Genomic DNA, 20,203 nt, shown 5'->3' with positions numbered 1-20,203 from the left:
GTGTAAGTTGAAAAACTATTTAACAAACATTTAAGAAAAAGTGTTTAACAAAATTTCGTGGGCTACACACTGAACTTACAGGATAGAAACAAATCAAAATGTGTCAGTCCTTTGCACTAATATCAATCTGATACAAATACCAGCGTTGGTATCGATACTATCAATACTAACTTAGTATAAAAAGAAAGAAAGAAAGAAAGAAAGAAAGAAAGAAAGAAACTATAAATTATAATAAAAAAATAGCAACTTAAACCTAAGCGACCATCTTCTGAACAGACATATTCTAAATATATAGGTGTGTTTTTCACACACGCTATCTAGCAAACTGCCACCCTTGAGAACCAGCTGGTGTACGGCTGCGCCATCTACTGGTCAAGAGGAGAAATAAACGTTTTGAGGCACCTGCATCAATCAGTAATCCTTGAAGATTTTTGTTTATCTAGGTTACACGGGTCATTATTTGGAGAAAAAAATACAAGTTCCATTTTCAGCAAAAAAGGTGGAAAAAATGGTACAGAAACAAGGAATGAGTGGCATGGAGGTTTCACCAATTACAAACCTAGACAGTATCAATAGCCCCGCCCAAGCCAGCGAAACGGTCCAATCACAGCGCCGTGCTTGGCGGGGCTGGGCGGAACGCTTACATCCCTGACAAAAAGGTAACAGGTTGCAGTCCCAGCAGCAGCATAATGAACTTATTGCTGTGGTAATTTCCGCAGGAGTTAGGTATTTCTGTTCACGTTTCTGTGTGGGCTTTAATGGATGTCAGTCAATATATCTGAATTATTATCGGCATACAGGAGGCGAGAGGATACGAGAGGAGCAGAAGATTAAGTTCAGAAAAAAGAGGTAAGTTCACGCTGGGTTTGGGACTTCTCATAGCGAGACAGCTAAACCAGACAGGCGCCGCTCCTCGGACAGTTACTTTGACGCTTTGTGGGTTTCTGGTGCTGCCTAACGGCACTTGTTTTTGATTTATGGCAGTTATCTAATAGTTTATTTGGTAGTGTGTCACTGTGAGCCAGTGTAGCTGAGCAGCTAACGATGGTTCGAGAGAAACAGCGCTACCAGCTAACGTTACTCCAAGATAACTTTTGGATTTGCCCGTTAATGAGGGGAACCAAATGACAAATAAAACAGAATAATACGTCTCTTTAAGACAAATGTAAGAATAGCGAAGGTAGGCTTAATGTCAGAGGTTTAACTTTTAAAACCATTAAGTTGTTTAGAAATGAGCCAGGTGTTTCTGTGTACACCTGTGGGACCAGGCGATCTGTCACTGGAACAAGGGTACAGGAGAAACGTTTTTAGCACATAGCTCAAAGGGATAAATGCAACTGTAGGGAAACCATTAAAGGATTGAACCCGGGTAAACAATGGATAAACATGCATTTAAAGTACACCTGCTTTTGTTCTCTTCACAGCTCATGTGAAACTGATGACACGGGCAAGAAGGAATAGCAGATTATAGTTTTGAGGTGGGGAAACGCTCATGGATTGGGTCATGAATGTCACTAATTATAGCATTGAGCCTGCAAAGCTTCGGGTACAGTTTCAGAACTCGTAATGTGGTGGGAATGCCTCACATTGGACTAACAGATAAAGACCTGTGCCGTGTTACACGTACAAGCAGCTGATACACTCAAGTGTGCAGATAAAACGCCATAAAGTGAGTCTCCCACACTGACACACTTTCCGCCCCTGTAAGTGTAAAGGACAGAGAGACCAGTGTCAGGAATTTGGAAAAGGGAGGGGTGTATTTATGTGCTCCTACTTTTGTGTCATTTTTTGTACATTGTTATGCCAATGAACTCCTTTGGCCTGAGAAGAGGAATAAATGGGTGTTTGTTTGAGGGTGAAAGAGGATGAGGGCTTGGTGTTATGTCAAGAATGTAATGGAGAGGGAGTATACTCTGAGTACCTGACTGTCCATTAAAAGCAGAAGAGAGTACAGCACTTGCATCTCTGTTGCTTACATGATCACATTTGTGATTTGCAGGACAGTCCTGTAAAACTTTATGATTCACTTGGAAGAAAAGGAGGATTAAATGTGTTTTTACAGCATCCATATGCCAGCTTTATAGCATGCTGTAAACTAGCTCTCAAATAGTCCAACTAGCAATGAGTTGATGACAGTTTGAATTGATTTGTTTTGTTTGGGGTTTTTTAAAGGCAAATATTTTCAGATGTGGTTTTTTGATTTTTCCTTGTTTAGTGTCCGGCTGTTTTCCATCGCTTTCAACCTCATTCAGCACACAGACGTTTACATTTTCATTCTTACGACATTTATACAATGCTTACCAAATTTATTAGACCCCCGCGCATTGTAGGGTTTATGGCACATCTGCCCTAAATTAACAGTATTGGTAACCAAAATCATTTTTATGTTTCTGTTCTTTAAAAGTTCTTTAATCAAAATTCTGTTTTGGATGCAAAAATCTTAATTTTTATTTTTTTTATTTTTTATAGAAGTAGTAAAGCACATTATTTTTCTGCTTAAGATGTGTAATTAGAAAAACCTTTTCTGCCTAGTCTAGTTTTGTGGCTTTATGAGGACAGAAGCTCCGCCCACTTGCTCTTCAAACCTTCTGTTTGCTTTTGGTAGCCAATAAAAAGAAAATTTAAAGGGAGAGCAGCTAAATGAATTGTTTCGGGTGTTTATTAATTGAGGAGTCAAACCAAAGACCAGTATAGGATAAACAAGGTTTGTTTTGAACTGTGACTCATGCAAAGCTGTTCTCGTACAAGAACGAGAGAAGACTGGCTTTACTTAAAAACATAGCACATGCTTACGTATTTGTAGTGCTCAAGTTTTGGCATGAAGGGTTGTTTTTACACTCTAAGGGTATGTTTTTGGCACATGTTGCCATCACCCTTGTCTGCCATCTCCAGTTGTGTCATTTTTGGGCCAGTCTAGAGATGATGCTATCACATTAGCCATGTGGATTCTGAGTCAGCAGAGGCATGTGATTTCACACGTTGCCGTTGTTTAATTTTTCTCCTCACCCATTCTGATGTCCTAATTCTTTTTTCCTTTTCCTTTCCACCTTAGGTCTTAAAACAAAAGCGGCTTCAATTCAATTTACTTTTTGAGAATTGAGTTTGAGGCCGCAGGCTCGTCAGCATAACTGCAGGGTAGCACGACTCTCATGAAATTACAAAAGCTCCAGATATAGCTGTGCAAGCAAAGCTGGTCTGTTATTAAAGTTGCAATACTCATAGTTAAGATTCTGGATCTCCAGAGTGAACACTGTTTAGTCGCTTATTGGGTAATGGATTGCTTTCTGTATTTAAAAAAAATAATTTCTGTGTTTTACAGACCTGAAACAATCACCTTAGGTGTGACATGTTAGTTTCACATCACGAGTTTAAGATCAAAGGAGAGCTTGTTTGCCATCCTACTCTCAGTATAGAAAGCATGTTTATTTAGAGTGCTGTGGAGAAAAAAAAACTTTGGAGTGAAGCCTAAAAGCAAAATTTAAGTATTGAAAATGACTTCTTTTAATCAGATGGACAGTGTGACAGAAGAGAAAGGGGCAGGAGCAGCAGGGGTAGTTATAGCATTCCAGAATTGCTGCCCTCATTTTCCGCCCCACATCAGCTGGACAATGGGATGAGTTCTCCTTCAACCTCGTCCCGCTGTCGGAGCTGGAAGTGCCTCGCTCCTCTGTGACAAATAAACAAATATTCTCAGACAGACATGTTTCTGCTTTACAGTTTGGTTTCTTTACATCAGTTTGGCTCACTTGTTGCTTTACGGGTCACACCAGTTTAGATGAGTATGTCCCATTAAATCAAAGATTACTAGTTAGTGCACTATCTTGCGTGTCTGTGCTGCAGTCGTCAGTGGACCACACTTTTGGTTGACCTTGGTTTACAAGAGTGGGCTGAAAACTTTATGCTCGGCTTCACAAACTTGTTGTGACACACGGCGCTTCTTCTGTGGTTCCCAAAGGGTGGAAAAAAAAATCAACCAGCTGCACACAGATACCTTCGAAGGTCATTCTCAGTGACGTCACTCCATTCATTGCTGGGCCAGTCGTTACCTTCTTATCTTGCTCCGAAACTGTTTCATATATAAAACCCCTTTTCATAGTGACCACTCCTGCTTGCCTCACTTCTATCTCAGAGGAGCTTGGCTGGTTTGTCTTGTCATACAGATTAAAAAGTTAGTATAGAAATTTTTGCAATAATTTATGGAAGTATGTGTCTGTGGAAATAGAGTTATCTATTCGATGGCTACTTTTGTAGCCAGTCCTTTGTAAGGACTGGAGGAGAGGGAGGGTTGTTTCGGAGGAACAGCTTGACTTTGGATTTTATCACACTCAGCACTGATAAGAAGAGAAAAGTGGAGTGTTTTGTTTTGTTTTTTTCTCTCTCACTTCACCCTCCCTCTCTGTTTCCCAGCCCACTTTCTGTCTGTCACCTCCAAAGGCTGCAGACAGGAAATGGAAGGTGCAGAGCGCAGAGGTTGGGGGATAGTTTTGTAATAGTTTGGGAGAGAGTTGAATGAACCATACTATTGTGCTGTCCTGGGGGATGGGGTTTACTGGGCGACCTAAAACAAGTTATTATCAGTAGTGATGAAAAAGGATGGCAGTGACTAAGCTTAAACAAGTACGATGAATGGAAGCATTATTTTAGAAATCCCCATTTTGTGTATTCAGGAAGTGTAAAAAGTTAGGATTAGGCAGTCAAGAAAAAGACAAATTGAGAAATTTCAGATATAGTTAATGAAAGCAGTAGTGACACTTGACTAGTTGCTGTAGTAGCTGTCTGTGTTCAAGGTGTCAAAGTTCAGTTGAGGGAATTAGCTTTAGATTTGGAAACTTTGAAGAGCTTCAGAAGGCTTAGTTGGTCCTCACAGGGGAAAGTGATATGTTGGTGTGTGCTCTCAGGTTAATGACTAATGGAGCGCACTGAGGTTAAAGTCCACATAAGCAGTAAAGAGCCAGAAAGTGCCTATAAATCTCAGAACACGTATTTTAAAAGGAAGTCTGTGTCTCTTATTTTTTACTTTTCAGAATTACCTGTTAATTAAAGTCTACTGTCTATACATTTGTTTTCACAATTTGAGGAATTTTAAAGCTGACACCAATATTATACTTGACAAACGGTAAATAACTATTTATATGAAGATATGTTTTTAATAAACAATCAGTCTTGTTATAGAACCATGAGATTTTTTTTTTTTTTTTTTTTTTTTGAGACACTAAAAAATGGCCTTACAGTTTACAGTGAAAAATAATCTCATGTGTGCAGGTCAGGTGGATAAACGATGAGTCACAGTATCTTAATGACATCAAAGACTGCTATTTACTCAAAGTTATTATCAGCTGATGTTTGAGGTGTGGCTCTCGCCATATATTTTTCAGCATTACTCATTTTCTATTTGAGGTGTGGGAACACTTACACACGCATGCCTCAGCTAAACCCTGCATGTAGAAATCTCTTTCTATTCTGGGAAAAATCTGACACATGCACAAATTCCTCTAAGTTTTTCCCTCCCTGCTTCAATACAGTAATACAGCTGATAGAAGTAACCATCTTATCAGAATAAAAGCTTGATGTGCAATATTGTTATGTAGTCATACTTTGGTAGAGTCACAGAATTTTATCTAGAGGGTGGTTGTAACAAAGCAGGTTGTCCGTTATTGGTGGTCCAGAAGTCAATGTCCTCATGGAAAGCAAAGTACAAGTATCTTTGATCATTTCCCTTTTTTAAAAAAAAAAACAAAAAACATTCATATAAGGTATATATTGTTGTACCTGCACTTTTAAATCATATAGATGAAATATAAAAACATACAAGAGAGAAACTGGCAAAAAAAACTGAGCCAAAAAAATCAAATGAAACAAGATCTGTGTGTCATGAGGGGGTTTTACCTAAAATGTGATTTGAATGAAGAAAATTTGGTGCAGACATTTAATATTACAGGTAAAAACATTAATGGAAATACAGCATATAGAAATCAAAATATCAGAAACAGAGTTTGCATGTTGAAAATCATGTACATCTTCATTCATAGCTTTAACTCTGTTAGGTGAGCTTTTTTGCAATGTTCTCCAGGATTCTTAACAGACATTCAAAGCTCTTTTGTTCTTTTCTCTGTTAAGATGATTCCACATTGCTTCAATAATGTTGAGGTCTAGGCTCTGGGAGGTCAATCCATAACCAATAGTGTTCCAATGTGGGGGTTTTTTTTTCCATCCAGGTATGCTTTAACTACATTGGCAGTGTGTTTCAAGCTGAAAAATAAAGCTGCTGCCAGTCAGAGTAATTCTAGATGGTATTGCATGAAGCCTCATCAGTCTGACGAGGCTTTGGAAAGCAGTAGATGGATCAACTGAAGGGGTCAGATGCATCTTTTAGGTCCTGTATCAGGTCTTTGCTGACACATTTCTTCCTTTCTTAAGGACATGAATTTCAGGTACTGTTCAGCTTCCCATGATTGTTTTTTTGGGGGGGCTGCTGCTTGGGAAAAAAAGAAAATGTCAAGGACTTGAGTGAAAAAGTAGTTGGTGCTCAAAGACAAAATTTGAAAGACCTTCAGAAAGCCTGGAGCACTATTGTTCAAGGGCATGTTAAGAAAACACAAGAATGTCTGGCTCACTGGAAGAAAAATATAAAGAAATGAGGGCGCGCTTAATACTTGGCACAGTACAATAAGTCTCAAACCAGAATTTATTGTTTTTAATTACAAAAATATATCTAACTACTTCTTATTCTTCTTATTCTACTATTGCCAGTATGACCACACCATCTTCAGGTCAGACGACCCCGGTGGACTATGGTGTCCAGATCCGCTTCATCAATGACTATCAGAATGGTGGAGGGCAGCCGGCACCCCAGCCCAAGACCAAGACTCAGACCACATCTAAATATGGTGTAGCAGTCAGAGTGCAGGGAATTGCTGGCCAACCATATGTGGTTCTGAAGGATGGACAAAAAGGAGATTCATATGGGGTTCAGCTCAAGACCGAGTACTCCTCTGGCTATAATAGCCTTCCTCGGAACAGAGGGAAGGCAGAGCCAGGAACAGAGGGAGGTTACATAGGAGGAGGAGAGCAGGGAGGGCTACTACGCCGGGCTCAGTCTCATGGGTCGCTTCTCGACAGGGATGGAGGGCCGAGTAACGAGGAGTATCAGTTATCTAGACCACCAGGAGATGGGAAGTCTGGTAGTTATGGGAATCTGGATGGAGGAATTGGAGTAAGGGGAGATCGAGAGCAGGGATGGCATGTCAGTGATAGAGAGAGGGGCACTGAAAGAAATATCTGGCACGGTTCTTATCAGGCAGGGCTTAACAGGTCACTGGGGTCAGTGAGGGACAGTCCCGAGCCCCCTCCTCAGCCAAACGAGCTACACTCTAACAAGAGACAGATGTCTGTCAACAAGCTAATAAACAGGTTTGATAGTGTTAATGCTGGAGGCCAGCAGAGAGGACTCCCCCCTGCCCAGCAACGCCCAGGAGCTACATCTCCTCTCACCACCGCCAATCCCTACACCTCACCCCCATCGCCAACTCACAGCAGCTTGAGGCGCAGCCAGGGCAATGTCACCAAAATTCCTGGACAGCCAGCGAATCAGTGGGCCTCACTGGAGCCACAACGACCAAATCTGACTGAGGCACAAGTAAGAATTGGTTTCATTTGTGGTTGCACAATGAAGTAGATTTTCAGTGAGCTTTGACCACCGTAAACCGTGCACTATTGCAAGAGTAGTTTTCTGATCTATATCTTAAGGTGACCCCTGACCTTTTGCTGGACCAGGGTCAGAGTGCAGAGCTGAGCAGCGAGGAGGAGCAGGCCATGAAAACCATATACAACATCCTGAGACAAGGGTACGTGCTTCCATGTTATTAGCTTTGCTCGCATTCAGTTAATTAAATAAAATGGTAGAAAAGCAAATAGTTACGTGTTTTTCAAATTCGTCATTTGACCAGTTTCTCATTTTCACAGGAGTAGTGAAACCGATGTCATCGTGAGGCACAAAGTAAAGCTCATCTTCCAGAACATTCAGCACCTTAAGGTTTGCTTGTTTTGAAAGTGTCAAATTCTATAAGGAGTTTTTCTTTTGCTCTCCACTGAAGAGACGTTTTCATCTATGTCCACTATGTTGACAGCCCAAACAAAGCATGAGGGAGGAGTGGATGAGTGAGAAAAGAAAGCTTGAGGAAAAGGTGGTTACACTACAAACTGCACTGCTGGAAGAAAGGAAGGTAAGTGGAGCATAGAAAAAGAGAAGTAAAACAGAGATATTGATATCTATACTTTCATGTATTTCTTGTAGCTTGTATTTTGTCCTATTTATTGTTTTTTGGTCTCACTGTGCTCCTCTTTGCTCTCTTTTTGGTCCCCTCACCCTCCAATCGGTCGAGTTTTCTTTGTGTTAAAAGGGAGTTCTTTCTCGTAAACGTTGCTAAGTGCTTTATCATCTGATTGTTGGGGTAGTCCCAACAATCCTTTGCAGTTCAATATAAATACCTTGAGCTGACTGTTTCAGTAAACTGGCACTGAGTAAGTAAATTTACACTAAACTAAAACTTCAGCAGTGTTAAAGTGACACATTATGATAATAATGAGTAGGACAAATTGAGCCATAATGTGAACTTTGAACCGTATCTGTAGTCACATTATCTTCAGTTTCAGTGGAAACTGTGCACTAGATTTTAAGACGGTTCCTGTAGTTTCGGTGTCTTGTGGGACCTGACTAGTTTTTCTCAAATCAGCCTCGAGAAGGTGTTAACATTCAGAGTATCCTACCAGAGTAACTCGTTTCTGATTACACGGATCACATCTAGTGCTACACATAAACACTCAAGCCACTCTTCTTGGAATGAGAGCAGGTACTCCACCAACCAAATCAACTCAGAAACTGTCCCCTGAGTTTTTGTGCCTTTTTAACAAATCTTACCAGGAGGACTGGGGGGTTCCTTAGCTTGGAGTGTGCTTCAGATTAATCCTCAGATTAATCCCTTAAGCTCTCTTGTCGGGTCAGCAACACACACACACACACACACACACAATAATCTAAATAATTACCCATTATATGTTGTCTTAAGGAAGCTGGGCAAGTCTTAATCTCTAATAGCTCTTTATAACTTAAATCTCTTACGCATATTGATTGGTGCACAAATGCAACCCTGCTTCAACATTTCCTAAAAGCCCATTGTTTATGCCAGCAGAGCAGACGGTGTTATGTTTCACTGCCCTCATTTATTCATCATGTCTGTCTGTGTGTAGGACTCTGTTAGCAATTCTGATCCTGCTCTGAAAGCAGAGCTGGAGAGTTGTCTGGATGAAAATCTGCAACTCCAGGAGATGCTGGACCGGAAGAAAAATGAATTAAACGAAACACAATCGGAGTAAGACCACAATAGCATGCACACACGCAAACACATTTACAAGGGAAAGCAGCAAAGGGCATAGTACTGCTACATGCTAGACAGTTGGATGACACAAGCAGCTACTGTAGCTTATTCACAAAACAAATGTGCCGGTTATATTCAAAGAATCCCTCACAGGCGTGTTTTTATTCTTATTTCCTTGAAGGCTGACTCATTTGCGTATGGATCGAGAAAACGCTGAGAAGCGGGTCAGAGATATGGAGGACCAGATGGCTGAGTTTCAAGATGAGCTGAGAAGAGAGAGCAGCAACAAGACGGTATCTCAGACATTTGGCCTCTCACACACACACACAAGCACTGATGCACCGGGATAGTTTATCTCACCCCACTTTTTAAATAAACTGCTGTGTAGCTTCTATTTTTTTTACACTCTTTTGAAAAATACTTCACTCTGAAACAGGAAGTTGATGTTCATTTAAGACATTTTTATGAGCGAGTGGTCAGAGTTATCAGGTTAATGCTGTATTTCCCTTGCATGTGCAGGATCTGGTTTCTTGTCAGGCGCAGCTGATGGAAGTTTTGCAACTAAAAAAGAAGCTGGAGGAGACACTGCGACAGAGAGAGAGGGAGCTTACAGCTTTGAAGGGAGCTCTGAAGGAAGAGGTGGCATCACATGACAAAGAGATTGAGGCGCTGCGAGAGCAGTACAGTGCGGATATGGACAAGCTCCGCAGCAGCATGGAGCAGGTGTCTCAGGTGTGCACTCACAGTAGCAAACTGAGCATCACTTACAGTTGGCATGTAGAAAGATGGATAAATACTTTATTGATCCAGGAAATTCTATTCTGTCATCATTATCCTGCCACGCTAATGCAGCGGGATAAAGAATAAAAGTTATGTAGGTACAAAACATTTTATATGTACAACCATGTTAAAAATAAAGAAGAAAAATAAGTTAAAAAACTGAAATTGGTCAAACAGCCTGTAATTCTTAAGAAACAGCAGCAAGGAGGTTGTCTCATTCTTTCAGCTGCTTGGTTTAAGGGTCACCACATTGGATCATCTGCCTCCTTTTCTATCACACCAACCTTCTGCATGTCCTCCTTCACTACATCCATGAACCCTTTCTGTGGTCTTCTCCTTCCTCCTCCTGCCTGGTAGCTCCATCTTCAGCATCCTTTGTACCACTATATTCCTCCTCTGCACATATGCAAACCATCTCAGCGTAGCCTCTCTTTGTCTCGAAACCGCTTGACCCGAGCGCTTCCATTAATGTACTCGTTTCTAATTTTGTCCATTCTGGTCACTCCTAATGAAAATCTCAATGTCAGTGCCACAGTCTCCAAATCATACATTAAAACAGATCTCACTATCTTGTAACCTTTTCCTTTCACTCTTACTGCTATCCGCTCCACCTTTCCAGCACTCTTTTTCCTCTCTTGTGCACTGTCTGCTGCTTTGACCCCAGGTATTTAAACTCGTCTGCCTTCACTATATTTACTCCTCGCATATTCGCTGTTATACCTGCCTCTTTCTCATTCACACACATGTACTCTGTCTTGATTCCGCGAGCCTTCGTTCCTCTTCTCTCCAGAGCATACCTCCACCTGCTCGCTACTCTTACTACAGATCAGTGTCGACTGCAAACATCACAGTCCACAGTGATTTCTGGCTGACCTCATCTGTTAACCTGTCCCCATCGCAAACAAGAATGGGCTCAATGCTGATCCCTGATGTAAACCCATCTGTCACTCCAGCCTTTCACCACTGTCTCGCTGTCCTCATACATGTCCTGCACAAGCCTCACATACTTCTCTGCTACTCCTGACTCTTTGCTACTATCATATCCTCGCTCTCGATCCATAAGACACAGCACAGCTCCTTCTGACCTTCTCTATACTTCTTCACCAACACTTTGAAAGCAAACATCACATCTGTAGAGCTCTTTCTCAGTATGAAGCCATACTGCTGCTTCTTTATATTTCTAAAACAAGTTGAAGGATTTTAAAACTGAAAATGGTTCATACATACAACAGAAAATAATTTAATTTCAATAGCCTTTCCAAGGACTGAGATGAAAGCTTTTCTGTGACACAAAGGTGTTTTTGAAAGTGCAGCATTTGTTGAGTTTTACTTGAATATTTGAAAGGAAAAGCCATTCAAATGCAAAAAGAGCGATTTAACACACGCTACGAAAGAGAAATGACACAACAGGTGATCAGTTTTTCTGTCTCCTACTTAAGTCTCATGCAGGGATTGAAGCAGAGCGCTTGCGTGTAAATGCGTCAGTTCGCTCCTTGCAGCAGCAGCTGGAGGACTGTCGAGATGACAGCAGCCACTGGATGGAGCAGTTTCATTCGACCAGAGACGAACTTCGAACAACTAAACAAGAGTGAGTCTTAATACAATCTGATGTAACAGTCGTATCATTCGCAGTGTTTAGTCATCATTGCTGACCTGACTTTGACATTTCCAGTGTTCACGTGGACATGGATTTTTGTCATCATCTTGTCATGTTTTCCTTTGCACTCTCTTTACTAATGTGTTTCCATTCTTTCTCTCTCATTCTACCTGGTAAATGTTTCTCACCCTCTCTGTCAGAGAGACACCCAGCCACCCTGAAACACAGTGAGAGTCGCAAACTAAACAGTGTTTGTTTAGCTTTACTGAGCTGTAGATGTGCTGAACTGTGCTAACAACTGTCTATAGTGTCAAGGCCATTCGCTCTCAATAAACGTATTTCATGATTTTATTTTTAGCCCAAATCCGTGTGTGTGTGTGTGTGTGTGTGGGTGTGTGTGGGTGTGTGTGTGTGTGTGTGTGTGTGTCTAAAACCAACAATCAAATATGGATCATATTTGTTCTAGTTCTACTTTTAATGTAGATGATTGTCTAGTCACAATTTGAACCTTAAAAAATTCTATTTTCCTGTTCTTCGTTGTGTTGATATAGTGGGCTGAGTTACTGTAAAACAGTATCTAAGCATAAACCTTTAAACGGACAGTTAACTCCAAAATCAAATTTACATCTTTTGTCCGTGTCCATTAGATACACCTTGCTAATAACAAAACACTTTTGAATCCTTTGTAGCACAGATTGATCAAAGCGCTGAAACATTCCTCAGACATTTTGGTCCATGTCGACATGATAGCATCACACAGTTGCTGCAGATTTGTCAGCTGTCCATCCGTGATGTGAATCACCTGTTCTCCACATTCCAAAGGTGCTCTGCTGAATTGAGTTCTTGTAACAGTGGAGGCCACACTATTACACCAGCAACCTAAGCCTTTGATACAAGGCAAGCTGGATCCATGCTTTTCGTGTTGGACCCCAACATTTGAATGTCACAGCAGAAATCGACACTTCTCAGACCAGGCATCCTTTTCTGTTGTCCATTTTTAGTGAGCCAGTGTGAATTTTAGCTTCAGTTTTCTGTTCTTAGCTGGCAGCAGAGGCACCAGGTGTGGTCTTCTTTATACAATAGCCCGTCTACTTTAAGGATCAATATTTTGTGTGTTAGAGGCTCATCTCAGTTGTAATACGAGATTATCTGAGTTACTGCCCCCTTCCCACCAGCCTAAGAAATTCTGGCTATTCTCCTCTAACCGCTGGCATCAGCAGGGCATTTTCCCCAGAGAACAGCCGCTCACTGGATATTTTCTCTTTTTTAGACCATTCTCTGTAAACCATAGAGACACAGTGTGGAAAATCCTAATAGATCAGCAGTTTGTGAAATACTCAGACCAGTCCATTAGGCACGAACAACCATGCTACATTCAAAGTAACTTAAATCATCTTTCTTCCCCGTTCTGATGCTGTTTCACCCTCAGTTTTGACCATGTCTAAAGCTGTGAGCCTAAATGCATTGAGTTACAGCCATGTGATTGGATATTTGTGTTAATGAGTAGTTAAACGGGTGTACCTAGTAAAATAATAATAGAGTATATATCCATCTATTTTATTTGCTAATGTCTATGGAGAAATCATAACCATAAAACTTTTTTAAAAACTCAGTCAGCAGTTTAATCTAAGAACTGGGGTGATCGTGGCTCAAGAGTTGGCAGTTCGTCTTGTAATCGGAAGCTTGCCGGTTCGAGCCCCGACTCGGACAGTCTCAGCCGTTGTGTCCTTGGGCAAGACACTTCACCTACTGCCTACTGGTGTTGGCCAGAGGGGCCGATGGCGCGATATGGCAGCCTCGCTTCTGTCAGTCTGCCCCAGGGCAGCTGTGGCTACAACTGTAGCTGCCTCCACCAGTGTGTGAATGTGAGAGTGAATCAATAGTGGAATTGTAAAGCGCTTTGAGGGTCTCGCGCTATATAAATGCAACCCATAATAACTATTTTCACTTTTCACGTGCACAATCTGTATTTAAAAAAAAAAAAAAAAAAAAAAAAAAAAAAAAAGAAGAAAAAAAAGCACTACAGAGGAAAAATGTGTAAATTAGATTTTGGCATAAACTGTCCATTTTAAGATGCTGAAGAGTGGTGTGGATGGCCTTATTTGTGTGTGTTTAGCAAAAACTATAATATAGACTTTTTTTTCTTGTGAATTTATTTGACTGCAATGTGGTAGCTGGAAATCAATTTATTGTGTCACTTAAAAATAATCTTTTGGCTCCATGAAAACACCAAAGCAAATTCTGATATATCAGAATGATTAACGAATACAATCAAACTGCTCTTGATCAGATAATAAAACATTATTTAAAACAATTATATATGGATTGATTGGTTAAGATCAGATGCACGTGCACATTTTTTAGACTCCTGCAAACCCGTCTGGAGAAGGAGGAATTTGAGGAAGAATTAAAGGAACTCCAAGACAAAATGACTACCATGAAACAACAGACACCAGACCCCAGCCACACACAGACTCTCAGCCAGGTGCAGTAGACAAACGCTATACTCCATCTGATTATGGAGGCATTGCTGAATGATCTGTTTAACAAGATGTTACATTTTTGTTTAGGAGCTCCGGCAGTGCAAAGCTGATTTGCAGAAGGGCAAGTCTGAGGTAGAGAAAATGAGGGTGGAGTTTGACAAGAAGGTCATGGAGGTCATCTCTTTGAAAAAATCTCACCAGAACCAAGAGGCTGAACTGAAGTATGAGATTGACAGGTTGAAGGGCCAGTTACAGAAAGCCAAGGAGGACTTTGCTAAAGCACAAGAGAAAAATAAACGGGTAGGTTTAATCTCCCAGCAAAAAAATAATAATTTAAACTCCTGTTTTAATCATAAAAACTAGCCAGCTTGGTCGACACATTTCTCTGAATGTGGTAGTTTTGGTATTAAAATCATCTGTTTAAATGACTCTGGTTTATCTTCTGGTTTATCTTTTGTCTTCCTGCCTATAGCTGCCAGACCCAGCAACCATCTCAGAGCTAGAGCAGAAGCTTAATGAGGCCCAGGGTGAAGTTGCCCAGCTCAAAAAGAAGCTCTCATTGACTGAAGAGGAACTGGACACCAGTAAGGCACAGCTAAGCAGAGCTCACCTGGACATTAACTCGCTCCAAGATGCCCAGCAGGAGCAGGAGGAGGCGACTGCTCGTCTAAAAGAGAAAATCTCAAGATTAGAGGTAAGTTTGCATCCCTTACAGCACCACCCAGCTTAGTGATGCCTGGGAAACTGTTCACATTCAGGCTTATTTGGATGTCCTCTTTGGTTTCCTCAGGCTCAGCTACAAAGCAGTGCTACAGAGAGCTCAGAGGCAGAGCTCACACTCCACACTGAGGTTAGAGGCCTGAGATCTGAGCTCGATGAGGCTAAGAGGAAAGCCTCCAGGCTGAGCCAGGAGCACCGTGAACTCAGCCAGCGTTTGGAGGATACAGAAAAGGACAAGGAGGCCCTCAAACAGACCATCAGCCAGCTTGAGGACACTAAACAACAGCAGGAGAGAGCTCTAGAGAAACTCAACAAAGACGTAAGAAGGATGGATCATTTTTATACCTGTGCAAATGAAAAAAGTCTATATCTTGTCCTCTCTGCTCACTGGAGGATACACAGCACAATTCATTCTGTTTTTGTTTTGTCCTGTCTGCCCCCGTCCTTCTGTCAGTATGACTCTCTAAACGCGTCCTTAAGAGAAGAAACGCAGGCTCTCAGGGTTCAACTGGAAGAACAGAAAGAGCGAGCACGCAAGGAAGTGCAGGAGGTGCAGCGTCACGAAAACGATGCTCACTCTGAGCTGGAAAAAAGCCAGATGAATATAAGGAAACTGGAGGAAGAGGTGTGTGCCTGTGGTTTAAGGACTTGTGTTTTTAACCTTTTGACTGATTTTCTTTTTTTTTCATTGTATTCATGTATAGACAGGTAACAAAGAAGAAAAAAACTGTCTGATTAAGGCCCTGCATGGTGTGATGATCCTTCATTTCAAAGGGAATCAACCCAAGCTGTTACGGCACTATATCCTGTCTGAATAATAATCAAGGGTTTAATTCTACTTCCTCTAGCACATGCATGACATTTCTAAAAAAAAATCTGATCGCTCTAACTAGATATCACGGCAGAAGAAGGAGCTGCTTCTTGCATGTGAGGAGAGAGACAACCACCAGCTGGATAAAGAGCTGCTCGCCAACAGGCTGCGCCACCTGGAGGGAGAGCTGGAGGCCAGTAAAAACAGCCACAATGAGAAAACCCGAGAGATTCGCATCCTGGAGGTAAGCGGCTCATCTGCTCTTCTCCTGGTTTGGGAGAATGAATCATTTGGGAGTGTAACCCATGGATACTGTGCTCACAGCTTTTAATAGTTGTGCTCTGCATGCACTGACTCTGTGACAGTCTGCACATCTATTACATTTATAAATCAAGGGTAGCATAGCTATCAAAATATGATAAATCCTGATTATTTTAATAAACACAAGTAGTGTGATTTATTTATTAGTTTGTGTTTTTTCCAGCGGTGTCTCCTCTGAGCAGCTTATTAAACTGATCTCTTCTTGTTTCTATCAGGACAAACTAAAGCGTTTGGAGGTGGAGGTGGAGGAGGAGAGAAGCAGTGTGGATATGCTGACTGATCGTGTGGCTCGCAGCAGAGACCAGATCGATCAGCTCCGCTCTGAGCTCATGCAGGAGAGATCCTCGAAGCAGGACCTGGAACTGGACAAGAATGCAATGGAGAGACATGTATGTGCACATGCACCAAATTTGTGTTTGCTAAGTTAACCAAAGTATTGTTTAACTCATGTATTATCGATTTAATTACAAATAAAGCCTTTGGGGTTACATCCAACATATCTATACTTTTTAACGTCATATTTGCTCATGTCTGTCCCTGCAGCTGAAGGAGCTGAGGAGTCGTGTGGTTGACATGGAGGGTCAGTCGCGTTCCTCTGTAGGAGTCTCCCAGCTGGAAAGCAAAATCCAGGAGCTGGAAGACCGTCTGCGGAGCGAAGAGAGGTTCAGTGAAAACAGCAACTACTGCACTCATGTTGATCTATATAGTAGAACTATTTATTTATTTATTGCTGTGTTTGAGAACGTTTTTGTAGATTTGTGTATAGAAATGTAAAGAATGAGTCTGACATTCCTCTTACTCACAAAAGTGATTATTATGCATTGTTATTAGTGAGCCACCAGAGCACTGGTGACGTTTATGCTTAATGTGCCTCAGCATTCAGCGACCCTGCTCTATAATTTTATGTAGTCTGCCACTTCATTCCTGTGGTTCCTAGATGCTTCCACTTTGCAGAAATGATGAAATGTCACAGACCATTACAGTACCACACTCAGTGTCAGTGAGCTCATTTGAACAACTCATTTGTTCACAAATGTTTGTAAAGGCAGACTGTATGGTTAGGTGCTTGAAATTATACCTGTGACCGAGAACATCTGATTTAAACGATTAGGAGATGTGGCTTTTGTCCAAATAGAGTATGCTACTGTTTTGTTCCAGATGGCATCACAGGTATTAATTGATGATGATCATGAGTTGTTGTTCAGGACAATCCTAAAATAGTAAATTAAACGTTTCATTAAATTGGTTTTGTAGGTTATCTAGGTTGTACTCGTTTTCCTGTCAAGTGATTGAGTCACTGTTTCTAGTTGTAACATGTAACAGCAGTGAGTTGGTAAGCGGTTTTGCTCAGTAGCTGAGAAGTCTTGCTTTCTTTTTCTGACTTCAAGAGAGAAGAACGCTGTGTTGGCAACACAACGTCGTTTGGAGAGGAAGCTAAAAGACCTCAATATGACACTGGATGAGGAAAGACAAACACACACTGAACAGAGAGACCAGGTATAAATATTTGCCATGTGCTGAATGTAAATACAGAAATCCACTCACAGAAAGTGGAAAAGTTGAAACACATACTGGCAAACCATGCTTAAATGTCAACTGGTGTTGCAGCTTGCTCTGAGAGTGAAGGCTCTGAAGAGGCAGGTGGATGAAGGAGAGACAGAGCTGGAAAGGTTAGACGGAATAAGAAGAAAAGCTCAGAGAGACCTGGAGGAACAAATGGAGCAGAAAGAGGCTCTGCAGACCAGAGTCACAGCACTGGAGACTGAGCTTAAGTAAGCGCTTCCTTTTCCCGTCCCATTCCTTTTGTTTCTCTTCCAATTTGTTACTCAATGTGAGCTTCTGGTAACGATTATGCAAGGCTCTTCTTGGCAGCCAGATTATCACAGCAGTGTGTGTGTGTGTGTGTGTGTGTGTGTGTGTGTGTGTGTGTGTGTGTGTGTGTGTGTGTGTGTGTGTGTGTGTGTGTGTGTGTGTGTGTGTGTGTGTGTGTGTGTGTGTGTGTGTGTGTGTGTGTGTGTGTGTGTGTGTGTGTGTGTGATTAAGTGAGAGAGACACCATCTCCTCCTACTTGCGTCACAGAATGAAAAAAAACTGCATTCACATGATGTAATAATCAGTGAACCCACATTGTTTAGCTGTGACACATTGATACAGACACATGGTAAAGATTCACACAGCCTCCCTGAGGTGCAGCATTACACAGTCTGATGTGTGTAAAACATTCCAGCAATCAGCCACATGTGGATCGTTGGTTTCATTAAACTAAAACGGTACATTACTCATATACCACAGGGGAAATTAAATTACAAACATCCTCTAACGAGTTCCAATGAATTGCATGTAGTTCTTTGGTTTTACCAGCAGAGGGCGGGGTATCACAACCACTTTAAGGATGATCAGACTCGTGCTCAGAAGTTGACACTCATCATGGACATGGACATTTTGGACTTTTAAAGATTTCTTTGAATTGTTCTGTCTTCAATGGTGAATTGATTGTACAGCAAGCATCTTCAATGACTAATAAAAAACTAGAATTAGGTTTAAATTGACTTTGGGATTTTCTCTAATCCACACAGGCTCAAATGTACACATACACTCACTCAAATCTTTTAATATATGATCCTGAACGTACTAAAATTTGGTAAGGCCAAGGCCTATTAACACTCATTAGTGATCGTGGTTAACTACAGTTGATCAATCAATCATAATGCTTACACCAATCATAATGTAAGCACAAGTTATTCAGCTCTGTCACCAGTTTTCCAAGAAGACCCAAACGGTTAACCTCAGATGACACCAAGATTTTGTTATTTAACCACAATGACATGAGGTATGTTTGGATGATTAAAGGTGAAGCTTTCAAACGTAAAAACACTGCACAAGCTGTCAAGCATGTAAACACCTAGATGGTATAAACTTGGACACAGTTGTTTGTTTTAACAGGACAATGATCCCAAACATAAATCAAAATTGTTTTTTGAAATGGATAAAAAAGACAAACATTAAGCTTCTGGAATGGCATTCCCAAAACCCTGACCTCAACTGTATTGAAAGATTTTTACACTAATGCCTAAAGGCTGTGTGGATTCCTGATAAGTGTATGTAAACTTCCTGCCATAACTGTAGCTGTGTAGACAGGTTTGATAAGGGAAAAAAGACTGACGACAGCTGATTTTGTGAATGTGGTTACTGATAGTGATTATTATGTCTCACAGGAGGAAAACTCAGGCAGCAATACGCCCAGCTTTGGATTCATCAGCTCTCAGCTCAGACGATGACGACAGTCTTTACGATTCCTCCACCATCACCTCCATCCTCACAGAGAGCAACCTTCAGACCAGCTCCTGTTAAAGCAACGCTCTGGGAGCAGGTCGAAGGTGGGAAAATAAAACTCTGCCAAGACGATTATGGAGGAGAGTGTGCAGTTTATAGGCTTGGAGTAAAGCCAAAAGGCACTACAGACAATGAGGCAGGGGAACCTGGGGAGGTAATGACATATTGTGGGTTAACAGGAGATAGATAGATATATATATATATATATATATATATATATATATATATATATATATATATATATATATATATATATATATATATATATATATAATTTTTTTTTCATACCAGTATGAATTGAAGGAAACGAAACATCCTCAACATTTGAGGGAATTTCCTTCAGCATTCAGTATACACACGTGTCCTCCAGGGTACAGTTGAAATGCCTCCACTTGATGCACATTGTACACCAGCAGACATTGGGGACTAGTCAAAAACCTCCAGCATACAAAAACTTATCACTAACCAAGTCAGTATGTTAACTGCATGAGAAGAAATACAATCTGAAACAAAACAAAAAACAAGCAGGTTATGATTTGCATTTTTTTTTTTTTTTGTCTGTTTTTGGTACAAGTTCATGCCTTTTTCAGGGATGAAGCCTCTGGTCAAGCACTTAAAGCTGATCGTCTTGCCTTGAGCGAAATCCTCATCATTTCCTTATTTACATGTTGGACTTTTTTCCTCTGCTGTTGTTCTACACAATGCAAAGAAATGACGTAGATTTACTAACAAACGTGGACCAAATGTTGACACTGCGAGCATTAATTGTAGATACAAACAACCT

The 20,203-nt window shown here is 41.0% G+C and overlaps 1 protein-coding gene across 4 annotated transcripts; it reads left to right on the top strand.

Annotated features, from left to right (window-relative positions):
* Window positions 1-642: 642 nt before the first annotated feature.
* Window positions 643-19,628, top strand: cgna (cingulin a). Of its 4 annotated transcripts, none has more exons than XM_085176097.1 (21): window positions 643-849; window positions 6,751-7,636; window positions 7,774-7,844; window positions 7,963-8,032; window positions 8,127-8,222; window positions 9,247-9,368; window positions 9,556-9,667; window positions 9,894-10,106; window positions 11,594-11,742; window positions 11,952-11,978; window positions 14,116-14,236; window positions 14,322-14,534; window positions 14,707-14,928; window positions 15,025-15,273; window positions 15,409-15,579; window positions 15,848-16,009; window positions 16,302-16,475; window positions 16,630-16,748; window positions 17,475-17,583; window positions 17,695-17,858; window positions 19,302-19,628. In XM_085176097.1, the coding sequence occupies exons 2-21, from the start codon at window positions 6,752-6,754 to the stop codon at window positions 19,435-19,437; spliced, it is 3,585 nt and encodes a 1,194-aa protein (XP_085032223.1). In that variant the 5' UTR covers window positions 643-849; window position 6,751; the 3' UTR covers window positions 19,438-19,628. The 4 variants fall into 4 exon arrangements, with proteins under 4 accessions (XP_085032223.1, XP_085032221.1, XP_085032224.1 ...); XM_085176095.1 differs by having other exon boundaries at window positions 7,747-7,844; XM_085176098.1 differs by lacking the exon at window positions 11,952-11,978 and having other exon boundaries at window positions 644-849.
* The last annotated feature ends 575 nt before the right edge of the window (window positions 19,629-20,203 follow it).

The sequence above is a fragment of the Neolamprologus multifasciatus genome, chromosome 11 (genome assembly GCF_963576455.1).
Source record: "Neolamprologus multifasciatus chromosome 11, fNeoMul1.2, whole genome shotgun sequence".
Lineage (NCBI taxonomy): Eukaryota > Metazoa > Chordata > Actinopteri > Cichliformes > Cichlidae > Neolamprologus > Neolamprologus multifasciatus.
Note: the sequence above shows the minus strand (reverse complement) of the source record. Positions and strands in the feature narration are given on the sequence as shown.

What these genes read in the sequence shown, in the direction of transcription:
- cgna (XM_085176095.1), top strand. Translation starts at nt 6,752, where the DNA reads ATGACCACACCATCTTCAGGTCAGACGACCCCGGTGGACTATGGTGTC. An exon ending in AGAAAATCTCAAGATTAGAG is followed by an intron (nt 14,929 to 15,024) that starts GTAAGTTTGCAT and finishes TGGTTTCCTCAG; the next exon opens with GCTCAGCTACAAAGCAGTGC. An exon ending in AGAATGCAATGGAGAGACAT is followed by an intron (nt 16,476 to 16,629) that starts GTATGTGCACAT and finishes CTGTCCCTGCAG; the next exon opens with CTGAAGGAGCTGAGGAGTCG.